The 15,755-nt window shown below is 37.7% G+C and overlaps 1 protein-coding gene across 2 annotated transcripts in view; it reads left to right on the forward strand.

The window, feature by feature from the left end:
* The window catches only part of hcn1 (hyperpolarization activated cyclic nucleotide-gated potassium channel 1), a 100,793-nt gene that overhangs the window by 82,636 nt on the left and 2,402 nt on the right, over nt 1-15,755 (forward strand). The window contains exons 6-8 of one of the 2 annotated variants that reach the window (XM_084137768.1): nt 401-641; nt 7,142-7,306; nt 12,770-12,806. In XM_084137768.1, the coding sequence (XP_083993894.1) occupies nt 401-641; nt 7,142-7,306; nt 12,770-12,806 (443 nt within the window). The remainder of the gene's footprint in view (nt 1-400; nt 642-7,141; nt 7,307-12,769; nt 12,807-15,755) is intronic. The other variant, XM_084137767.1, reaches the window with a different exon arrangement.

Raw genomic sequence — 15,755 nt, forward strand, 5'->3', positions numbered from 1 at the left:
AAAAAAATACTTTTTGGTTTATAATACAACTTTCTGGGTCATTTTACAAAAAAGAAGTCATAAATGCATTTTTATTATTTTATTTTATTTTAGTATATATATATATATATAAAGAGAGAGAGAGAGAGAGAGAGAGAGAGAGAGAGAGAGGGTTTCTGTTTTGTCCCACAGGAAATTGTGCATATAAAAATATCCTTTCAGATATAAATATTTAGATACATTGTGACTATATATAAAAAAGCAAAAACATAAGATACTAAATAAATAAATAAATAAATAAAGTAAGTTTTGGTTATATTACAGCTTTTCATGATGTTTAAAAAAAAAAAAAAAATCAAAAATACTGTCTTATATGCTTATATCCTTTTGATGTCTGTTTTCTTTCTGTTTTGCTCTATAGGAAATTGTGAACTTCAACTGTCGTAAGTTGGTGGCCACTATGCCCCTGTTTGCAAACGCAGACCCTAACTTTGTGACGGGAATGCTGAGTAAACTAAAGTTTGAGGTCTTCCAGCCCAACGATTACATCATTCGCGAGGGAACTGTGGGTAAAAAGATGTACTTCATACAGCATGGAGTGGCCAGCGTCATTACCAAATTCAACAAAGAGCTGAAACTCACCGACGGATCCTACTTTGGAGGTCAGTTGAAAACCCACAAACAGATGGCACAAACTTGTAAACAACTTACAGTCTTGCTGAACTCCACACAAGGTGCTGAATAAGCTACACAAGTCAAAGACATCCGTCTGGTGCATGTTTACATCCGGTAGAAAAATCATTGCAAACAGCCACAGGGTTTAGGACAAAATTGCAGCACAATCAAATAAAAATACTAACCTCAACACATATGAATACAATGCAAATTCTGTGCAATGCAAATTCATGTTGTACTGATGGACCAAAGTAAAACAGACAAGAGATGTAGAAACCACAAACTTCTAAATACAGTTCTGTACAGTTTTATAATTCAGAGATTATGTCACAAATGACCTTGATGTCACATGTTCTTCAGTGTTACCTAAGCTGTACGAGTGTGGGAACAAAAATTGAAATGAAATAATTTTTCCTCACGATTCATGAAGGTTGTGCCTGCTCTACCATGGGTACACTGTGATGCCAGCCACCTGCTCCAGTTGAAAACCATCTGTTACGGGTATTTTGGCCCATAGCAGGAATGCTGCAGGCATATGTGCGTGTGTGTGTGTGTGTGTACACGGGGCCGTACGTGTGTCAAAGCTGCTGGCGGTGTCAGAAAATCTCTTCCTCCTCACTGCTTTCTGATAGAAACCTCGCATACATTGACCTTGGTCCTAAATTGAACGGAGATCGTTCAAAACGTGCAGGACAACCCAACTTACACAATTATTAATGAGTGGCATTAAGTCAAACTGAGTCTAGTGTAGTTGTCGACCAGCGTGGGTTTTTCAGTGACCAATGCTGATGCAGAACTCTGAAAATAAAGCTGATATGCTGAGAGATACATAGTAATACAATTTATTGACTAATTAAAAATTGCTCAAATAAAATACTGCCTTTAATATTATATAATAAAATAATTGTATTTATTTGTATTTATTATTATTATTATTAGTAGTATTATATTAATAATAATTATTAGTAATAATACATACAAATGGAAATAAATAAAAATGAATGAATAATTAATTAATGAATAATAATAATAATAAATACTATTTATTATTATTATAGCAATACAAATAAGAACAGATTGTTGTATTATTATTATTTAAAAAAAATTATAATAAATAAATACACATTATTATCGTTTTTTATTCAATAATAATAAAGAAATAAAATGTAATAATAATATAAATAAACATTTGTATCTATTATTAATATTAATATGTATTATTATGAATTAATACAAATACAAAAATTGTAATATTAAAATAAAAGCAAAATGATAATAAAAATAATAATAATAGACAAATTATTATTATTATTATATTATATTGTATATATTTTTAATTTATTAATAATAATAATACATTATTTATTATAGATATTAAGAAATAAAATGTAATAATAATAAACGTTTGTATCTATTATTTATAATATTATAAAAACAAATGGAACAATAAATACAAATTATTATCATTATTATTATTATTATTATTATTAATTACAGTATTATTATTATTATTACATTATTAGTGTCATCACTAAAATAAAAACTGTCCAGGTGAAATTAGAATAGCAGGTATTTGAGTCAATAAAGGCAAAATCTTGGTACTGATTTTGTTTTTTTTAAAGACATGCAGTGGTTTAAAGCATCCGTGTGTGTAAAGTGAAGTTCTGGCAGTGTGCCGTGAGGTGAGGGCCAGTTAAGGTGAGGCGTTTGATCATGATAAATCAGGCAAACCCCATTTGTTAGCTCACAACTGGGATACATGCCAAACCGACGGACATCCGTAGCTCTGAGGTCAAGCGTCATTTCCATTTGCAGGGGCAAGTTGATTGGATGCTCTTTCGTGAGGGTGAGAGAGACACCTTCACACATTTGCTAGCTTAGGCGCTAACTTGTTCAGGCACTCATCCTCTCTTGGCAGTCAGCCACAGACGTGCATAGTAAGACAATTATTACCGGAATCCCAAATTTCATTACATTTCATCATTTTGTAGCTTTAGAACTATCTTCATCTATCTTGACTTTTCGGTCGCTGTTATTGGGCTGTGAAAATGTACATTACAGTGACATTTGAGGCTAAGCAACCAATTAGAAATAGAATAGCAAATGCAAAGTACTTTTGCCACCATCACCTTTATACTGCACCACATGATGCCAGAGAGATGGCACATTTCCATTAAAATACTCAGACGCCTTGTTCCCACTCCCAGCTGGAGAGTGTTGTTAGCACGTCCCGCAGGCTACACAGACTTTTTTCCTCAGCATTTTTTCCTGTCCAGGACAAAATAGCTAAAAATCTGTCATTTTGAAGCACGGCATGTACAGTTCTACATTTACAGCAAATATATTCAAAGAATCAGTATAGTCATGTGTTATTTACTCCAGCTCTAGCTGGCAGAAGTTGCATATAAACGTATACCAACCCATGCATATCTTAAGTTGAAAGACAGGGCCATTTGCAGATCTTCTCTAAGCACTGAAGACTTCCCCCCCTCTGGGAAGATTAAGCCAAATTGTGTACAAGATTACACTGTCACTGATGACTCAGGTTCATTAAAAATCTCTCAGTGAGAGACTGTGTGCACTGTATTAAATGAAAACAATCTTACTTCTAGATGATGAGATTTTGTTTGTATAATAATATAAATAATAAGTTTATTTATTTATTGTAATAATAGTAAATTATATATATATATATATATATATATAATACTATAATATTAATAAATTAGAAATATTATTATTACTATGCAAACATAATAATAATAATAATAATATATTTGATTTTGATTGTTTGTATAATAAAAATAACAATATTTTATGCTTTGTTTATGTATGTTGTTACGAACTGCTCCGAGACACGAAGGTTGAGGATCCAAATGCAGTTTATTTAAAGTGTTATTCAGAATCGCAGTCAAAATCCAGGCAAAGGTCATACACAGGCAGGCAATCCAACAAACAGACAAATCCAGAGGGTGAGGCAAAAACAGGAAAACCAAGACACGGGCAGAGATCAAGAACCAGGAATAGCGACAACAAAGGAAATGCTCAGAAATGCAGAGGAATAACGTACAAGACTTCGCAGGGAATAATGATGTGAACCAGGCTTATATATGGTGAACTAAACAATATAATGAGACACAGGTGAATGTGATAATCAGGGATGATGAGTCCGGGCAGTGAATTATGGGAAATGTAGTTGTGAGTGAATCATGATAGTCTGGTGTGGAGTGCCCTCTTGTGGCTCTCAAGGGCACTCCAGCTGGTGACCGTTACATAGCCCCCCCTTTAAGGAGCGGATTCCAGACGCTCCTAAAACTGTCCAGGAGGGAGGTGAAGCAGAGTCGGACCCGGGGGCGGGATGGAGGGCCAGGCCCGTGCAGCGGAAGAGGACCTGAAGACTCCGGCAGAGCGGAAGGCCAGGGCGGAGCAGGCTGTGCAGGCGACCAGGGCGGAGCAGGCTGTGCCTGCGACCAGGGCGGATCAGGCTGTGCAGGCGACCAGGGCGGATCAGGCTGTGCAGGCGACCAGGGATGAGACGACCCTTCAGGCGGCCAGGGAGGAGACGACCCTTCAGGCGGCCAGGGCGGAGACGACCCTTCAGGCGGCCAGGGAGGCGACCATGGCACAGGAACAGACACCGGTTCAGGGACAGGAACAGACACCGGCTCAGGGACAGGAACAGACACCGGCTCAGGGACAGGAACAGACACCGGCTCAGGGACAGGAACAGACACCGGCTCAGGGACAGGAACAGACACCGGCTCAGGGACAGGAACAGACACCGGCTCAGGGACAGGAACAGACACCGGCTCAGGGACAGGAACGGGCTCAGAGGATGCGGCGGCCATCTTGTCCGAAGACACAGGCGTGGCGGCGGCCATCTTGTCCGAAGACACAGGCGTGGAGTCGGCCATCTTGTCCGAAGACACAGGCGTGGAGTCGGCCATCTTGTCCGAAGACACAGGCGTGGAGTCGGCCATCTTGTCCGAAGACACAGGCGTGGAGTCGGCCATCTTGTCCGAAGACACAGGCGTGGAGTCGGCCATCTTGTCCGAAGACACAGGCGTGGAGTCGGCCATCTTGTCCGAAGACACAGGCGTGGAGTCGGCCATCTTGTCCGAAGACACAGGCGTGGAGAGAGGAACAGATTCAGGCTCAGTATCAGGATCAGATTCAGGCTCAGGAACAGATTCAGTCTCGGCGGGATGAGACTCTTGACGGGCGGACATGACGTGAAGCTCAGTCTCTGGATCGGCTGACGTGACGTGAAGCTCAGTCTCTGGATCAGGATCAGGGCACTCTGAGCTTGACGGGACCAGCGGCGGCGAGGGCTTTGGGCTGGGTAGGACCAGCGGCGAAGAGGACTGTGAGCTGGTTAGGACCAGCGATGAAGAGGGCTCTGAACTGGACGGAACCAGCAGCGAAGAGGGCTCTGAGCTGGGCAGGACCAGCTGCAAAGAGGGCTCTGAGCTGGACGGGACCAGCGGTGAAGAGGGCTCTGTGCTGGACGGGACCAGCGGTGAAGGCTCTAGCTTGGCGGGCATGTCGCTTGCTGTCTCAGGCGCGGCGGGCATGACGCTCTCAGTCTCAGGGGCGGCGGGCATGACGCATACTGCCTTGGCTTCGGCAGATTTGGCGCGAAGTGCAGGCTCGGCTGGACTGGCGTGAAGTGCAGGCTCGGCTGGACTGGCGTGAAGTGCATTCTTGGCAGACGTGACGTGATGTGTAGACTCGGCAGGACGAAACCCTAGAACGATGGCCCTCTTGGCAGCGCGTGCAGACATAAGCGGGGGATCGGCCACGCTGGAAACCGGTCCTGTACGTCCATAGACCGATCCAGTGGCTGGCAAGACGTGATGATTCCCAGGTCGGGCGGGCAAGACGTGAACTGACTCTGGCTGGGCAGACTGGACGTGGAGCTGTGAAGACCCTGGACTGGACGCGGCCAGCGGTGAGGGCTCTTGGGGTACTGTGAACTTGCAGGGTGTTTCATCAGCCAAGCCCACAGTAAATGTCGTACCGCTCAAGGAGAGGGCCAGGTCGACATACCCTTCTAGGGTCCAGCCGGTATAGTCCTCCGGCATCAATTGAGCAACATCATCATCCAGCCCGCTCAAAAACAGGTCCATGAGCTGGGTGTCATTTAACGTTCCCAGATGACAGCAAGACAAAAAGTCCCTCGCATACCTCTCAATAGGCTGGCCATCTTGGAACACAGAACAAAGGAACTTCCTCAGGGCCTGGTTGCTGACAACTGCTGGATCCATATGTGGCGAAGTCTTCTGTTACGAACTGCTCCGAGACACGAAGGTTGAGGATCCAAATGCAGTTTATTTAAAGTGTTATTCAGAATCGCAGTCAAAATCCAGGCAAAGGTCATACACAGGCAGGCAATCCAACAAACAGACAAATCCAGAGGGTGAGGCAAAAACAGGAAAACCAAGACACGGGCAGAGATCAAGAACCAGGAATAGCGACAACAAAGGAAATGCTCAGAAATGCAGAGGAATAACGTACAAGACTTCGCAGGGAATAATGATGTGAACCAGGCTTATATATGGTGAACTAAACAATATAATGAGACACAGGTGAATGTGATAATCAGGGATGATGAGTCCGGGCAGTGAATTATGGGAAATGTAGTTGTGAGTGAATCATGATAGTCTGGTGTGGAGTGCCCTCTTGTGGCTCTCAAGGGCACTCCAGCTGGTGACCGTTACATATGTACTGTTTGAATATAATATTTGATTAATACATATATTCATATAAAATTAATATAGGCTATATAAATTTCTATTATTATTATTATGCAAACAAATATTACATTATTATTATGTTTGCTTTTGTTTATGTGTATGTATAATGAAATAAATAAGTTTATGTATTGTTTGTACAATAATAATAATAGTGATAAATAAATATATACTATAAAATATATGCTATATATTTATAAATATGTATTATTATAATTGTTAATGTTTTTGGTTATTGTTATTATTATTATTATTATACAAACAAATTATTATTATTGTTATTATTATTATGTTTGATTGTTTGTTTGTATAATACAATGCGTCCATGCGCATATTACTTTCGCATTCAAATTAGCGATTTAAAAGTAAGGTGCAAAAGAGGAGGAAACTCCAAAACTCTGTTGGGAAAATTTCCTCACCGGCACATCCCTAAGCTAAATGCTAAATTCATTCGCCACATGACCTACATATGAAAAGTGTTGCAGATACCATCAGGTAAAAGTTATAGAGTCTCTAAGGTGTATAAAAAGCACTTCCCAGCACATATTACACTGAATACATCATGTGAATTCACACCCTCATGCTATGTTTATATGCTAACCTTTTCTTTTATTCAAGGTTAGCTCTTCTGCTAATCCAAGTAGCCTTGCTCAGCTGGCTCCCTTGTCCAGCTAGTGACCTCCATTCTATAAAATATGTAACGTTAATATGTTTGATTAATCTATTTCCCACAGAGATCTGCCTTTTGACGAAAGGTCGTCGTACAGCTAGCGTCCGCGCTGACACCTACTGCAGACTTTTCTCGCTGTCTGTGGACCATTTCAACGAAGTCTTGGAGGAATATCCCATGATGCGCCGCGCTTTCGAAACCGTGGCTATCGACCGCTTGGACCGCATCGGTAAGAGCGGAAACCCAACCCTCGCCTCCTCTTCTAGCTTAATGCCTGAACCTTGTGTGTGTTTGTTGCGCGTTTGTCCTGTCCTTCATCGCACCTCAATCATCTACCATTGTGTTGCATGAAGTGTATATATGCTCCCTTATTTTCTCTTTTTTCTTTGTCCAAATGTCTCGTATGGATTATATAGTCATAAACCGTTAAAACTAATAGCAACTAAATGTAATTTGCTAGCCTTAACTGAGTGGTCTGTCGGTAAGAGACAGTGCATGTAACCGTCCTGCCCGGGGCTGGACGCCCTGCTGGTTTTGGTTCAATGTCATCCCCAAATGGACGCATGGAGGGTGGACGGAGGCAAACCCTCACCAGCATGAGCCTCCGTTCCACTCCCCCACCCCGCACACCTGGGTATGAGCACCACCCCGCCCCCTCCCTTGACCCTGGTAGCAGCAGAGCGCCCCCTAGAGGGGGTATGAGCTGGTGCACTAAAGGGCAAGGGCTTGAATAATTAACTATCAATTAGGACCAGTTCTTCACATGTTAGTGTAGTCCCTGCCCATTTAAAGTGCTTACTTTATTCTATTTATTTACTTATTTTTTTTCCTCAAAACACAGAAATGTTTTTAAAAAATAATAATTCAATTTATGGTAAGTTCACATACTTTATAATAAGGATCTTTTTTTAAACATTAGTTTATGCATTGGGCATCATAAACTAACACTGAACAGTACTTTTGCAGCATTTATTAATTTTGGCTAATGGTAATTTCTACATACCAATACATTTTTAGCATTTAAAGTTGCATAAATTAACATTAAAGTAGTTTGAATGAACATTAATTAACAATTGTATATTTATAAATTAACATTAGTTGATAAATACTAGGGGGAAAAAATGTTGTTCATGGTACCCAATGCATTAACCAATGTTAATGAAATGAGCTTTATTGTTAAGTGTTACCCGACTTAATTGAACAGTTCACAAAACATATTGTTCCAAAGCAGCGAATGTTTATTTTCCAAATGTGTTATTTTTTTGGAAGTTAATTTGTGCATGAATCACGTCAACATTCATTAAATGACAACATTAACATCTAAAATATCACATTTAAAGAAAATCAGCAATACCTTACACCCACCTCATTTTTCACTACAAACACATTTATTACTGAATGTTTTTCTCCATGAAAACATCATAAAAGTAGTTTTTGTACTATGCTACAATAGTCTCAGATTATATATACGTAATGTACTCTTTTTTTTTTTTTAAGACCAGTTGGCTTGATGTACTTTAACATTTCCCCACTAAACACAAATCCATTATCACTCACACTTACAGTACTTCATAGAAATACTGAAAAGAAGGATCTTTCTTTCAACCAGTTTCAAAGGAACAATGGAAAATTAAAAAAAGGGATTTTATTCAAGCTGTCTTAAGACAACGCCAGGTTCTGTAACGCTGCATATTTTAGTCTTTGTCTCATTGTTGAGATACAGGCCACCGTCCATCATCAATTTGAATTGTGTGGAATTCAAATGTGAGCTAATGCATTCTGAACATTCGCAGAACATCAGTTTGATGTTTTGCACCATTCAGTGGGTTTGGTATATGACCTTTTTTGGGCTATTCAATTGAATTCTCTGTCACTAGAGTTTAAAATAGGGTCTTGAGAATGAGCCTTGTTACTTTTCACCCAACATCTTCATGAACCTTTTACTCAATAACAATGTTTAACTAGTTTGTGACAGACCAGATTTGAAGTGAAGCACAAATGCATCTTAAATTCAGTGGTCACATCCAAGTATAGCTCTAAAAATACATATTACAACAATTCTTTTAATAAGGGGTTGATCTGATTATTGAATACACCAGTATTAAAATGTCTTGTTTCTTTCTTTGTGCATCTTTTGATTTCGCAGTTCATAAGATAAAACCAGAAGATAATTTAAGATGTGACCTGAAAACTCAAAGTAAATGTTTCTCCTTTAAGCATATGAAATGGTTATGACGTATACTAATATAGCATGAAGCCCGGCATAATTTCAAAACTTGAGTGCATGAAACAAAACGCTAGAAATATAAAACAGAATATCCCTTTTTAAGTTCCATTATATGGTTATCGATAAATTTTAGCACCTGCTTGCCTGCATCCAGAAAATCCTCATAAAAAAAGAGTTAATTTTAGATATAGGTTCTAGTGTTATTTTATTTAGTTCAGTTGTTTTAATTTTTATGTTTATTTACTAAATTCTGGCATGATGCGATTGACTTGCCTTGCACTAAAAGTTGGATTGGATTGGTTTGGATCAATATGCCCACACTATTGTGACATGCACGTCACATCTAATCAATAACAGATAAGAATTGATGCGATCAGGCCAATCAAATCAAATTGAAATAAATTAAACGAACCCCCAATTCGACAGTATGCATTACACTGTCCGAATTCCAAACTAGGATTCTATCTGCACCCATCTCTGTTTGTGGCGTTGACGTTTTCCCCCTTTAAACGTCAGTCATAACTCGAGATGACCGGTGTAAACAAAGGCAAGACGTGCATTTGTCCTTTCATGTGGAGAACGGGCTTGTACCATATTGTCACTGCAAGTTGCCAGCACTTTTGATTTGACATTAGTCTAACTAAAACAAGGGGTCTTGTCTCATACAAGGGAAAAATACGGACCGTGACATGATTGGTGCTCCATGTACTGTTTTTTGGACTGCAAATGCTTGTCTCGTCCTAAGCAAAAGAATTTGACAAAAAAAAAAGAAATCAACCAGATATGACATGTTGTACAATTGATGTATCTATCTTTATTTAAAAATTATTTGACCAGGAGCCCCTCTTGAGATGAGCTCATCTCGTTTTCAAGAGTGTCCTGGCCGACCAGTAGGCAGCAGGTAAATTCCTCATGACGATCCAGATTTTCCCCCCTCACATCTGAAATGATCCACAGGCTTAAGGCAGCCAGCATGTGTTCAGTGCACCAGTGGACCTCAAAACCAAGGTTAAATCAAACGAATAAAAAGCCATTGTAAGTAAAAAACAATTGGTTGCATGTTACTGTTAAAGTCAAGGCAAGTACTTTTTATAGTCTATTCCCTGTCATGTTTGGGCACTTATCATATCTGTCTTTTTAATAACCAATGCATGCATACTATTTGATCAGTTCAAGAAATTCCAAAAAGTGTGCTTCACTTAAGGTTTTCACTTCAAGAAAATAACCATAATGATAACAACGCTGCTGCTTGTTGTGATGATGTTGCTAAACACAAAAATGCTTCATGCTGTTGTTAATTATTATTTGTCTGTACCTTTAATAGTGGTGGGAAAGATACCTTAAAATTGTAGTTTGCTAAGCAAATTTAAAGTAGTTCATTTAAAGTCAAGTCACTTTAAATATTTAGTTATAAAAAGCAGCTAACTACATGAAGATACTTAAAGTGGTAGTGTGTTAATACATTGTTAAATTTATCAGATTACATAATTTATAATTCTGAGTGAGAGAATAAGAGCACAAAAAGAAGGTGACTATTAATATTTACACTACACTATTCGAAAAAAACAATTATATATATATATATATATATATATATATATATATATATATTTATTTATTTATTTATTTTTATATTTTTTTTATTTTTTAAGGTTGTAGTTTGCTAAGCAAATTTAAAGTAGTTCATTTAAAGTCAAGTCACTTTAAATATTTAGTTATAATATATATATATATATATATATATATATATATATATAGTGTATAGTGTAAATATTAATAGTCACCTGCTTTTTTTGTGCTCTTATTCTGTCACACACACACACACACACACATACACATATACATATATATATATATATATATATATACAGACACATATATGATTAGCAGCATACAAAAATGTGAAAAAAACAAAGAACGTTAATGAAAAAGCTACACTATTTAAAAATATGAACTGATGAAGATGTTATGCTGATAAATGTAAAAGATTAGTAGTGTCATCACTAATTTTACGGATCTTTCAAACACAGAGCTCCCACAAATTTTAGACCAATGAATTTCCATGACTTTCAGTTATTTGTGATTACTAGATAAGGATTTATTTATTCATTTATTTTCACTGTTTTGCACTCAAAAAGAGACGAATCAATATTTTAGAGCTGGTCTAACCTGTTTATATTTCCAGGTTGACTTTAGGAGCCTCCACTTACAAGACTCCATATACCTAAACTCAGATAACAGTCATATAAAAAGTAGTTAACAGTTTTTTTTCTGTTAGCAACAGAAGCAGCTTTGTCCCGGGACTATTTATATCCGTGGTCCAAACGTCACGGCAGCCACCTGGCAAAGTGCTTGAGCTCAATGGTCTGCCACATTCACGGCTCACTGTGTTCCACTCATTAATTAGAGAATGGGAGGCAGACTTCAGGTTATTAGGCATCTTTACTGACATAGATAGAGAGAAATGAAGCCCAATATCGCCATTCAGCCCCACAAGTGTGCGGCAGAGGGCTAATGTGTCTCAACAGAGGCCGTCAAGCTTAGAGGTGAAACGGAATGTTCCATTCTACTGAATGTCTGAGAACATTCAATGGGAATTTGTGTTTCTCCGTACAAGCCTCATGTAATAGGTTTTGTTCTTAAAGAGACTGTGGGTTACTGTGAAATCAATGTTAAGGAAATGTTCAGAATGTCTTTTATCAGTATTTCTTGCTCACAATCAAATGTTGTGACACTCTCAAATTATATTTTTTGCCAAAAAAGGAAAGAGAGATCTCAATTATGAGACTGAGATGAAATTTTGAGTTTTTCTTAAAACTAAGTACTGATCTAAAAATGTCTCAAACTGTGCTTAGATTTGCAAAAATACCCAAGTCTGCCAACAAATTATTACAGATAAGTCAGATAAGTATTGATAGGTATTTGTGCGTAACGTTCACATACATTTTGGTCCAGTTGGACATACAGTGAAACATACAATGTAGACATATTGGTAGCATCTGAAGCATAACGCTATTAGGCATGCATGCACAGCTTAAGAAACATAATAATGTACAGTTTATGATTATATTGAAATGCATTTTCCTAATTTCAATTTTCAAATTTTCATATTTTGTTGTGTAATGCAATGGCATTCATACATTTTTAAATGTGACTTAAGTGTCTAAATACTTTCTGGATCACTGAATGCCACATTCTTAGGTTTAGGATAACATAAGATTATATAATTTCCTGCAGAAGTCCCTGCAGATTTGGTTGATGGCAAGACCTGGTCAATAAAACATACCAAATGAAAGTTCCTGCAAGGGTGTCAGAGAACATCCAGCAGAACACATTTAAACATCTCTAAAACATGTTAAACCCCTTAGAGGTCATGATTGATCGGAAGGACCTTGTCTAGATCCCCTTCTCTGGCCCTTTATAGTCCTGTGAATAACATGTTTTTGATCAACTCCTCATTTACAGAATTCATTATGCCTCCAAACTTCTTTTCAGACATCACGTAAGTCTGTAGACATGCAGTGCGTGTTTATTTAGAAGTAGACCATAGACTCTTCAATGTTCATCTGGATTTATTTCAGTGGCTGCCAGTAGATTACATCATGGCCTTTGCCTTCTGAGATTGAATGCACAAAGGTCATTTTTTCAGGGTGGTTTGCAAACATCAGGGACAATCAGTCACTGTTTTTTCCCCATGCCAAAATACATCACAGGTCTGACTACCTCTTTACAAAACTCACCCAGCCATGTTTACAGCTGTCGGACTAGTCAATATGCACTGTGAACAAGGAAATTGTGTATATTTGGATATACAAGGACACGACAGGCCTGTAAAACCTAAAAGACGTCTCCAGGGAGGTTTTCACGTTATTCATGTCCCCTGAATAAGTGTTCCTGTCCAGACCAGACATGTTCATCCTCAGGAGCCCCTTTCTTTCTCCAGTGACATTAGATATCTCTCATTTTCTGCTTCCGCTAACAACAAATGACAGTGCTGAAACTCTTCATTATTGGTTATTGATTGCTTCCCCCCATGGGAACGGTCTCAAATATAAATGTACATATTACAGAAAGTTATTAGGAGACAGTATTTAAATTCCTTCATCCTGACAGTTACTATTTTGTGCTACAACATTATGTTCTTAATAGCAGATCGTATTGTTCTTACTTTAGTTTAAACCATCATCCATCTGCTGATGGCTTATGTCCACATACTTTTGGCTAAGTAGTGTACGTCTATAAAATAAAAGTATTATTTTGATATTACATTAAAGCTACTGTGCCTACTTTAAGCCTTGTTGGTTTATGAAGTCTTTTTCCCATTTATTATTTCTATGAGTTAAAAAACTCAAACATAACCTTCAATAAAGACTTAAGACATGATGCAAACCAAACCAAAATAATGTACTGTAACAGCATATTTAATGAGGGAATGTACTACAATCCCATTATTTAAGCAGTATGAATTAAAGGGTTAGTTCACCCAAAAATGAAAATTCTGGTCTCACTTTCATGTTGTTCCAAACTTGTAAGGAATAGAAAGATATTATTTAAAAATCGGAGAGATTCCAAATTTTCTGAAGAGACCCGATGACTTTATATGATGAACATCTTGAATTTATGAACAACTTTTATTCACATATAAACATTCATCAACTCTCACATCAGTTGTGGTAACGGAAGCTCATGCTTGTTTGCTTGACGTACGAGAACCAATGAGATTCACTCTCGTGTTACGCAGCACGTTTGAGCTTCCGCAAGAACCAATGAGGTTTGTTCTCGCGCGTCAAGCAGGTTTGGTTGAGCTTCTATTTATGTCCGCTGATCGATGTTTATATGTGAATACAAGCCTAAATTCAATCTGTTCAATCTGGGTGCTAGTAGCATTGACTGGCATTATACGTGGAACTTTTGCAAAGTTTGACGAATATTATTTATGATGCAACACATCTGCAAAATTTGACTTGTTGCAAAACTGCCCCCATAAAAAAGCATGTTAAAAAAGAATTCCAAACACAAAATTGTATAATATTCATTCATTAATGATTAAATTCTGGATATAACAATTATGCTCAGACAGCTTGATAGTTAAATTTGATATGTCCCACAGCAGCTGGGTCATGAAACTGTACTTTCTTTTTGAATGGTAAAAGCATCCCTCCTGCCTGGTTCACTCTTACAGCTATGGATGAGAGATTGATAGCTTATTGCTTTATGCCTTCAGCTCATAAGAGTCTTACTCAGTCATTTTATGTAACAATAGAGCTCTGCTCAGCTATTGTGTACAAAAAGGCAGGAATAGAAGAGGTTCATGGAAAGGTAGATACATCCCTCATTTATGATAGCAGCAAAATAGTGACTAACAGAACAGAATAAATCTAAATCCACTTGGCACAGTGGAGTAAAGTTAAATTCACATTTGGAAACTCTAATAACATTGCACCGTATCTAATCTCACCTTCTTGCATTAGCTGATCAATCAGTTGATTCTTCTTATTGCTGGTTCCAACTTTATAGAACATGACATCGATATCACAGTAACCCACAAATAGACAACTAATTGCACTGATCAGTGATTCTACTTATATTTTGATGCATCATTTGTAGGCTATGGATGACTAAAAATAATAATCATAATAAAAACATCTATATAAAAAAAATTCTAAATAATTAACTTTTTAATTGCGCTAAATCTATTTTACTGTTACATTTCACAAATTTTAAACTTTTTTAATTTATTTGTCAGTTTGAATAAGTATTTTACTGAATGCATTGATTGTTTTCTTCAAGTGACACTCTAGTCATCCACTGTAGATCACTAGCACGGTTAACTAACTTAGCCTAGCTTTCAGGGTAGACAGCTAATACAATTTAGCAACTATTTAATAGAAGAGACAATAATAGCCATGAACTCATTACAACAACAACAACTAAGTTTATACACATTAATATAAAAAATAATTATAGGACCATTGGCTGCTGAAGTAAAGGTTATTTTATTGATGTCCTAATTTTAACTATAAACTTTGTGTTTGACAGTTTAAGTAGTAGATACCCTGCTGGAAAACAAACAGCTTAGACATACCTACTCAATCTCATCTCCTAGACTGGCCAAACTTGTCCACAATTAAAGTTTTGCTGGTTGTGGTCTCTGAAGCTAAGTTCTCAAAACCTCTCTAAAACAAGACTGGCCTGACCAGACTAGGAGAACATATCTTTTACATAAGCTCTAAAAATGACTCGAGGCTTGATTTTCAGCAGGGTAACGAAACATATTTTTCGAGTATATCTGTGGTGTGCTTGGAGATTGTGATGTTTTAGACTTTGAGAAATCTGTGTAGTTGCTAAACCATTAAACCAATAGCGAAAAACAAATGTGAATTGAGATTCAATGCATAAGCACCTTAGAAGTTGAATCCAACATCAGTCCTACTTCAAAATCTCTACTTAG

Source organism: Abramis brama (assembly GCF_963993115.1).
Source record: "Abramis brama genome assembly, chromosome: 15".
Lineage (NCBI taxonomy): Eukaryota > Metazoa > Chordata > Actinopteri > Cypriniformes > Leuciscidae > Abramis > Abramis brama.